This window comes from Zea mays, chromosome 1, assembly GCF_902167145.1.
Source record: "Zea mays cultivar B73 chromosome 1, Zm-B73-REFERENCE-NAM-5.0, whole genome shotgun sequence".
NCBI lineage: Eukaryota > Viridiplantae > Streptophyta > Magnoliopsida > Poales > Poaceae > Zea > Zea mays.
In genome coordinates this window covers 40,002,373-40,011,555 of record NC_050096.1, presented here as the reverse complement: position 1 = coordinate 40,011,555, position 9,183 = coordinate 40,002,373, and the positions used below count along the sequence as shown (strand labels likewise).

Below are 9,183 nucleotides of genomic sequence, written 5' to 3'. Positions count from 1 at the left end.
TTTAATGCTGTAGCAGATGACCGTTGGCGCCGAATAGCCATTGCTCCGCTGGCTCACCGGACAGTCCGGTGTGCACCGGACATGTCCGGTGAATTATAGCGGAGCGAATTCCCGAAGCTGGCGAGTTCCAGAGTCGCTCTCCCCTGGGGCACCGGACAATGTCCGGTGTACACCGGACAGTCCGGTGAATTATAGCGGAGCGCCTCTGGATTTTCCCGAAGGTGAGGAGTTCAGCGTGAAGTCCCCTGGTGCACCAGACACTGTTCGGTGGCACACCGGACCGTCCGGTGCGCCAGACCAGGGCACACTTCGGTTATCCCTTGCTCTCTTTGTTGAACCCAATTCTTGGTCTTTTTATTGGCTAAGTGTGAACCTTTGGCACCTGTATAACTTATACACTAGAGCAAACTAGTTAGTCCAATTTATTTGTGTTGGGCAATTCAACCACCAAAATCATTTAGGAAATAGGTGTAAGCCTAATTCCCTTTCAGGTCGCCCCTGCCTCGGGCGGCGAGGCCACTGTGCCGCCTAGCCCCCCTCCTCCTCCTCGACCTCCCTGCGCCGCCGGAGGGGCCAGCCTAGAACCCGCGTGGCCCCAGGACGGCGGCAGCGATGCTTCTTCGAGCAAATGTGCCATCTTTGGGGCGGCGGAGAGGCGCAGCGCGTGCCTGCCACCATGGAGTCGCCGACAGCGGGAGGTCGCAGATCCAGCGTCCCCAAGGCCAGATCCGGACCTTCACTGACTGAATCTACGGTGGGTGACGGTGGGGGCGTCGAGCGCGGCGGCGGCAGTATCCGGCAAAGGACTACGGCGAGCGTTGGCGGGCGGTCGGCCGCGGGCTTGGCGGTGGCGTGGCGCCTGCAGGGCGTGCATAGCGCAGCACCTCGTATCTCCCAACGGGCGGGAACGGCGCCATGGTGGCGCGGCTCTGACCCCGGCGCGGCGACTGCCAGCCCTGACGCGCGAGGTGCGGCGCCGCGGAGGTGCACACCCACTTCTGCGACAGTGGTTGGCAGTGGGAGGATTGCGGCTGCAGACGCCGGTGGAGGCCGCCTGCGGTGGCGGTGGTCGGGGAGTTAACCAACCCTGCGTCCCCTAGTGCGGCGCGTCGTTGGTGTGTTGCCGGGGCGCGTGGATGGCCGGCGGGATGTGCGGTGATGCGACAGTAATGTCCCTCGGTTGGGGCAGCCGCAATGGTGGTGCTGGCTTGCTACGGCGAACACGTGCAGCGGGTGTTCGATGATCCGGGCGTAAGCCCTCACTAGATTCATTCTAGTGGAATGGCGACGGCGCCTTCGGGCGGCGCTCTCCCTGTTGAGGGCGTCATTTTGGAGTTGCAACCCTGCTGCACGAGGTCTCTGGGTGAAAACCCGGTCCAGCTCCTAGACGGGCGACTACGACGCCTGTGGGCGTCATGGCCTCCTAGGAGGCATCGTCTCTAGAGACACCGTTCAATCGATGGCATGGTCGGCCTGCTGTTTGTGGTTGCTTCGACCGGTGGTGACGAATCAGTCGTAGAGCATGCGATAAGGGGGTTGTCTACCTCACGCAAGGACGTCTGCTCTCTTGTTAGTGGTCGGGGGTCTTCACTCGGTTGTTGTTAGGCTGCTCGCAGCGTGCCGTGGCGCCTGGTGTTTCTCGGCAATCGCCAGTGCGGTGCGAGACATCGTTGAAGGACGACGCTTGCGGCAACGACAATGCCAACTAATGATGACTTGGCCTGCAACGGATCGCAACGGGTTGTCCAACGTGGCTGAACCCATCCGGTGCGGTACAATATTGGAAGACGACGCTTGCGACATCTTCGTTCTTCTAGCTCGTTGGCGACGACTTCATGTGCGAGGGAAAGCAATGAGATGATTTCAAACCACGGTGGTGGTTTCGGAGGCCTGATAAGATTCCTAGAGGGTGGGGCACCTCTTCTTGCTACCTTAACGACATTTCCTGAAACAAGTCCGGAGTGGGGAGCTGTGTAGCGGGTTTGGAGGTTCCCGCGCACGAGAGAGAGAGGCGTCCAACGGCGGATGTGGCGAGGCCCCTGCATGTTATGTTGTTCAGACTTGGTGTTTTCATTCCGTCGGGTGGTCGGCTTTGGTGCAACATCACTGCGGCAATGGGTCCTGCGAGTCGATGGCCTTCTCGGTGTGGTGGTGTCTGCCCCTCTTCTCCTCTATCGGCGCTGGATCACTTCAGAGGTTTCAATGATCGCAAGCGTGCGGTTGTGGGTGGAAGCTGCGGTTGTGCTATGTCTACTCTATGGTCGTTGTGAGTAGTGCTGGGCCGTGTTGATGTCCCAATCCAACTCGTTAGTGAGTATAGTTGAGCGGTAACCCGTGTTGATGTTCCGATCCAACTGGATGAGTTTGTTTTTTCTTTTCTTGCCTATGATCTCCCATGATCATAGTCTTGTATTTTTCTTCTCTATCAATATAACACGCGCTACCTTGTGCGTGTCGTTTCAAAAAAAGTTTATTCCACAAAATTGTGAAATGAATGCACCAGCTTATCTAGAATGGATTAATTCTTCAAATCATACACCAGATAAGGGAGTGGTGTTGATGTGTAATTGACTTATTTACCTGGTTTTTTTTAATTGTTTGGGAGATGTGTTTCTTTTTCTTGCCCTCTATTGTGTCTGGATGTACCTTTTGCTTTTTACTAATCTAGTTGGCCACACACTTTAATGACAAGTTCAGGTTGGTGTGTTGCAGTTTGACCCACGTTTTAATGACAAATTCAGGTACTAGTTCGCATCAGAATGTTTCTCCCTTATTTGTACGACTAGCAAACGTACTAGTGTTTGTAACGGGACGTTCTCAAGTGCTCAACAGCTGCCAAAGGAAAGGAGCTTGACGTCTCATGGAATCGGGGAGATGGAAGAGAAATCTGGCTGTCAGCCATTCAGCAGAGAAACAAATATGTCGCTCTTCCGGTCTTGCTAACCAGTTTTATTGCTTCAGATGACAGAGCACAGGAAACGTACACGTAAACCCCCATTTTCTTATTACTTCTAAATACTGGTAATTTACAAACAAAGGACTGGCTGATACATAACTACATATACAACGGGGGACCAACCCAAACAAACATGATCTCATCTGTTCCCCCTTTACATGCTGCACCCTTCCTGCTGTCGGAAATCGATCCTCGGCCCGGCCATTGCTGGTGGATTCAGTTCCAGCGCGAGATCATCACCGGCCCTGGCTCGGGGAGCGAGTGACATGTGATCGTTGATGCGGTCCTGGAGATGTCGAGAAAGTTCGGCTGACGGTGCACCGGAGGCATTCAGGGGTTTTACGCGGTGACCGAGGTCTCCATCGCAACGCGTTCGGGGTAGAGCACGTCCTCCGCCTTCTCGGCCTCCTCCCACAGCTCCGGCAGCGCTTCCCTGATGTTGTGGATGCTCTCCAGCGCGTGGTCCGCGCCTTTCACCCGCTGCGATTTGCCCACCAGCACCGTGTGGAGGCCAATCTGCTTCCCGGCCTGGATGTTGCGTACGCTGTCGTCGAAGAAGATCTGCAGGAGATCAATCAGGTAAAGCTTTCGTCAGGGAGAAGATGGTCAAGCAGAATAAAAAATAATAAAAAATGTTTCTTCAAGATGTGGATGCGACGTCAGGAACAGGAATGGAAATTGTGTTGGGTGCCAGAGCTCGGAAACTCACCGCCTTGTGCGGGTTGACGTTGGCGATCCTGAGCGCCTCCTCCATGGCGTCCACGTTAGGCTTGCACAGGACGGGGGTCTTGGGCAGCTCGTCGGCGGTGCCGGAGCGGGCGAAGTGGCCGGCGATGTCGAAGATCTCGGGCTCCTGGTCTCCCTGCGGCGGGCAGGGCGGGTTCAGGGTCTCGAAGCAGATGATCCCCTCGAAGCAGTCCTCCAGGCCCAGCCTCTTGAGGGCTCTCACGGCGTGGACCATGTCACCGTTGGTGAATATCTGGAACAGGTACGTACGTTTCAGCAACTCGACTCTTGCCCGAAGGAGGAGAAATTTGTGTCGCCTGAGGACGACGCTTACGAGTTTGCGGATGCGCAGGTTCTTGAGAATGTGCTTGAGAATGGGGTCAGGCTTGATGTTGTCGTACGGCAGCCTTCCATGGACGAAGGCGTGGTACTCATCGTAATCGAAGCTGTAGCCGATGGCCTGGGAAATCCAAAGGAATGGGGAAAAAAAGGTAGGGCCTTTTTAGCTCACTGATTCACTAATAGAAAAAGCAAACAACTCAAAGCAACAGGGAAGCTGCAATACACGTACCCTGAGTCCAGCCATCGTGGTGCCGTAGTTCTTGTACAGCAGATTGCCCAGGTTCTCGATCTTGGTCTCGTCAATACCCAGCTTCTCAACCATGTAATCTGAAATGAATGGTGGCAAAAGCGAAGAGTTGCAGGCACTCAGCTCACTGAACTTTTAGACAGTAAAAAAAGAAGAAGCAGGCAGTAACAGCAGGAGAACAGGAACCTCACCTTCAATGTTCTTCTTGACATGGCCTGCGATCCCGGCGCTCAGCGGATACAGGGTGTCGTCGAGGTCTGTAGGCGAGAACCGATCAGAAAAACCCTTGCATTCGGTGAGGAGGCAGAGCAGAGGGAGGAGGAAACAGCAGGACGGAACAAAAATATGACAGCAACGGGCCGCGACATTTTCGCAGGAAGCAGAGCAGCGGCTTACCGAAGAGCAGGCAGTCGAACTTGGGCTCCTGGACCTTGTGGCAGCGGTCTTCGAACTCCATGTCTGAGGACTGTGGTGAAGGGCGAGCTGCAGAGAGGAATCGAGATTAGCAGGCAGTCCGAACACTTCTCCCGATAATTAATTCCAAGCCAAATTCCGATTCGGTCATGTCATTATTTACGCCCCCTCAAAATTTTATCATTCTTTCTAGAACCCTGAAAAACTAAATCACTATTTCGATTTTCAAATCTAATAAGCAATCCCGTCCTTTTTCCCATCCTCGGCGCAGAGTTCATCAGAGCTCTGAACTGACCCACATTTCCAGCGGCCAAGAACGCGAGCATACCTAGCAGCTCAAGGCTCGCGGGGCTGCGCTGCAATGCAACAGCTAACGGAGGCACGCAGCGGCAGAGCTGAGGGAGCAGCGGCGAGACGAGTCTCGAGGCTTCAAGAGAGCTCTGCCAACCAGAGGCGAGAGAGAGCAGGAGGCGGAGGGGGAGGAGAGGAGGCGGGGGCGTGTTGGTTTATATAGCCGAGCGAGCCGTGGCTGGCTGGCTCCCCGGTCGGAATTAGCAGCCGCGGTTAGCAGCTGACCAGTCCAATGGCGTGCGCTTGTTAACTCGCTTAACCCCAGTTGTTAATAGCCTCCGGAGCAGTGCCACCCAGCTGTCGCCCCATGATTGGCCCTAACAAAACGATGGGGGGCAGTGATTTTCCCCCACTTCTTCCCGAACTGCCCCCTCAATGTTTCTGGAAAGTTTTGGGACGGAGCGTGTTGCCACGGGAGGACATAACAGGAATTTTGATAGCTGGAGTAGGCACAAAATTATTATGGCTTGCATATTATATATTACTAGTACTTCATATTCATATGGACACGGTTAACACACGCTCGGTCATGTTATTAGCATGACTGGTAGGGGGCGCACAATCTTTTTTCCAGTCGTCCACCACTCGCCATCCCTGGTGGTGAAACACCGTCTTCGTTGATGCTCATGACCACAGCCATCTCTAATCTCAATAATCTTCTTCAACTCTAAAATAAGTGTTTGTTTTCGACATGACTTGGGTGCTAAAATACCGCCCACCTTTCAACCGTCTACCATCGGTCTCTCTCCCATAACTCAGAGTGACGTCCCCCACCTTTATCGTCACCTCAAACTTCGTCGGTCTCAACAAAATCTCTTTTAGAGAACACAAAACCCCCAATTCTGATACTACAAAATGTTACCAACTAACCTGGTTCGAGGTTGTTGTATCTACTAAACTTATTCTTAGAGGAGGGCTCATGGTCATCAGATTCGCTCAGACTTATGAGAGGAGAAGAGTGTAGAGGTAAACTCATGGAAAGGTGACATTATTGGGTCCTTGTCTGCCATGGATATGAGGGGAGAAAGGATGAAAAAATATGCAAAAAGATGAATAAACTAATGAAGATGTGTGCAGAGTGCGAACTAAGAAAAGATAACACAATGGAACAACATGCATGATGTGTGTTGCCTATCTCTATCTAGATCTAGACCTATAACTAATAGTTTAAAATGTTCTTTCTTTTCTCTCCCACTCTCTCTCCGCCTGTTTCAAAATTGATGTGATTATTTTCTAAAAATTCATATATATACATCTAATATTAAAAATAATCTACATCTACATCTGCATCTAAGTCAATTCACTATCAATTTAATATACACGATTATTATTTATTACACTAATTTTATTATAGACATTAAAATTTATATGATTAAGGTTGGATCAAGTCTAATTAAAACCAACAAAAATAACTAACCCATCATGAGCATCGTGTACCATATCATACAAACCCGATATGTTTGCAATAAACAAAACAAAATCTAAAGGATAGTACCCACTAAGAGACTCCCCTTTTGAGTTGCCTTGTGAGAGTAGGTACTCCTCATGTGTCAGCCTCCCACATTGCTAGTCACGCCTATTCCAATGTTGGTAGAGAATGCCACAGTGATAGCTACAGATACTCTAAATTGGTCTATTTTAGGCTGAGTCCAGCAGGACGCAAAAACGTGTCGCGGATGCATTGTTTTCACAGCGAGCGTCATTGTAGCGTCATCCAGGAGATACCAGATGCAGTTGCGTAAAAGAGGCATCCCCTCCCTCTCTCCCTCAAACTAGTGTTCCCTCTCTCTTCTTCCCCTCTTTACGCGAGCGGCTGGAACTCGCGTCTGTTTCTGCGACGCGCTCGTCTTTGTGGCCTGGTGCTTTTCGCGTTCGCGCTCGGGATCCGCTGGAGTCAACCTTAGTAGCACTCATGTACCTTGTACAAAGACATGGACCTAGATAGTTGATGACAACCCGATAGTACATACTCAAATGATACTCCATACATACAATTGTTTGAGCCCACCTTTCGGATTTTTGCTGTCGACATGTATATGTCTTATCTTCCCCATCGGCTGACCCTTAGGTGATGGTCCTTGATGACAAAGGGGTGAGGTCTAAAGTATGTGGTATAGGGGTTGTATGGAGACAGAGAGAGAGGATAAGAGATACACTCTGCTCTTATTTGCTATATTCTCTATGTGTGAATCTCTCATATGTACTTTGTTTTACATACTCATGCATTGTATGATACACTTTCTGTAGTTGCATAAGTATGATATGGTTGTGATGTTGTGACATGTCTTCTTCCCCTACATATGCTATAACATGTCACATATGCTCATTTATGTTTCTTATTTCGCATATGTTGCAAACAAGTTTATTTTTTCATGTACATGAGCTTACTCTTACTCCTACATTGTACATGTCTATGGACTTTCATTTATGAACCTAAACTAACATATCATGTTTCAGCTCTAAGAGTTCATATAAATAAGATTCCTTTAAAAAACCTCACTTCTTTTAAGATACATTAGATATTGTTGTCATCAACTACCAAAAAGAGGGAGATTGAAAAAAAATCTAGGATGTTAGTGGTTTTGATGATTAATGGCAACAAAGATTATTGTGGCTGATGTATGTTATGAAGAAGCAAATTACGGTTAGGTCACAGTGATGGAGATCGTTTGGACAATCAATGGTTTTCATGCTTGGATTATGGGTTTGGTTTCTGTTTTTAAAGGATGGATGGCAAGGTTAAGGACGAACTAGTTCTAAGTGTCGTTTGGAGTTAAAAGACACTTAGAAATTAAGACCTTTTCGTTTGATCTTACTATAATAGCGGGTATGAACTAGTTGCTTGACCTAGGTAAGTCCATTGAGTTTGTTGTGGTGCATGTTTTTATCTCTACGTAGCTTAGGTAGTTCCTGAAAGAAGTAGTGGCTTTGCCCCTGTACTTCACATCGTCAAGTTTCTATAATGGAGCAGGCCTAAGCTTGTTCTTCATTTTCAAAAGGAGGTCCAAAATCATAAGTTGAATTTTAGAGGGTAAAATAAGAATTGCACTTCCATATAGGGAAAGAAACACAATAGCCCCAAAATAAAAAGATAAAAAAAGAATGACAATAACTTCAGGCTAGAGTTGGAGCTTATTTCAATAGATGATGTAATGACATGTCAAAAGAAAACACTTTAATCAAATAAATAAAATTATTTATAAAAAATTATAAAAATCTAAACAATAAACAAACTAGCTACTAGAGCTATTTGCACGGACTGGTCTACTAGTTTATAGTAGGCAGAAGAAGAGACTAGAGAGAGCGCGTTGCAGGAACGCGGACAATACCGATACACACGTATTATGCACGAGGCATTATAGTATGAAGAGCAAGTTGTTTAGACGAATTAAACGAAGGAGACCCGACCGGGCATTGCGTGCCAGTTGCCACCCGGTGACGTGTGTCCTGATGCAAGTTATTCGATCACATACTTGTTCCAAAATATATGGGCACAGAGGAAGGCTGCAATTATGTGATGGTAGAGGATCACTGATGCGCCGATTAAATATATTATATAGACGATAATGGAGCAAGCAACCGAAGGAATCTTGAGAGAAGAAGCCAAGCCGTGCAGAATTGTGAGGATGGAACGGGGGAACCAGTTTTTTTTTTTTTTTTTACTGTGGCTGGCAGTAGAGATCGCACAGGAATATCGCAAGGATAATATGGGAGGCTTGTGGGAAAAAAATCTGGAATGGTTGGATCAGAGGGCGAAAGGGTTCGTGTGGTTGTGTAGGCGCAGCAAACTAGAGCCGCGCTTCCCTCCCTCCCTCCCTCCCTCTCTGAACAACGCATTTGTCCTCTTCGACTTGCCCATTGCCCTCCTCCGCTAGAGAACGGTCTCCTCCTTTTCTTTGACACGACTCGTCGCTGAACCAACGCATATGTCGATTTTTCTTGCATGGGAGATCACACACCTGTCGGGAAAGAAAAAAAACTTTGAACGTGCGAAGATTTCACCGGGGACTCGTCCATCGATCCAGCGGCGTGCATGTCTGTGGATCGGCGCGAACAGAGCTAACGGCTCGCAAGGTCAATGAGACGCTAGCAGATTTTTGCCACTGACTGACAGGCACGAATCATTTGGGTGTCCAATTATTGGTGC

General features: G+C 49.2%; 1 protein-coding gene across 2 annotated transcripts; it reads right to left on the bottom strand.

Moving 5' to 3' along the window:
- Window positions 1-2,920: 2,920 nt before the first annotated feature.
- Window positions 2,921-5,274, bottom strand: LOC100273259 (uncharacterized). 2 transcript variants are annotated; one of them, XM_008669313.3, is made up of 7 exons: window positions 5,014-5,274; window positions 4,668-4,754; window positions 4,463-4,528; window positions 4,254-4,351; window positions 4,017-4,142; window positions 3,666-3,935; window positions 2,921-3,517 (listed from the first exon to the last, which is right to left on the bottom strand). In XM_008669313.3, exons 2-7 carry the CDS (start codon window positions 4,726-4,728, stop codon window positions 3,296-3,298), a joined length of 843 nt encoding a protein of 280 aa, XP_008667535.1. In that variant the 5' UTR covers window positions 4,729-4,754; window positions 5,014-5,274; the 3' UTR covers window positions 2,921-3,295. The 2 variants fall into 2 exon arrangements, with proteins under 2 accessions (XP_008667535.1, NP_001141173.1); NM_001147701.1 differs by having other exon boundaries at window positions 2,983-3,517; window positions 4,463-4,754; window positions 5,014-5,152.
- Between the last annotated feature and the right edge of the window lie 3,909 nt (window positions 5,275-9,183).

What these genes read in the sequence shown, in the direction of transcription:
- LOC100273259 (XM_008669313.3), bottom strand. Translation starts at nt 4,728, where the DNA reads ATGGAGTTCGAAGACCGCTGCCACAAGGTCCAGGAGCCCAAGTTCGAC. An exon ending in GTTCGACTGCCTGCTCTTCG is followed by an intron (nt 4,529 to 4,667) that starts GTAAGCCGCTGC and finishes TCTCGCCTACAG; the next exon opens with ACCTCGACGACACCCTGTAT. An exon ending in ACCTGCGCATCCGCAAACTC is followed by an intron (nt 3,936 to 4,016) that starts GTAAGCGTCGTC and finishes TACCTGTTCCAG; the next exon opens with ATATTCACCAACGGTGACAT.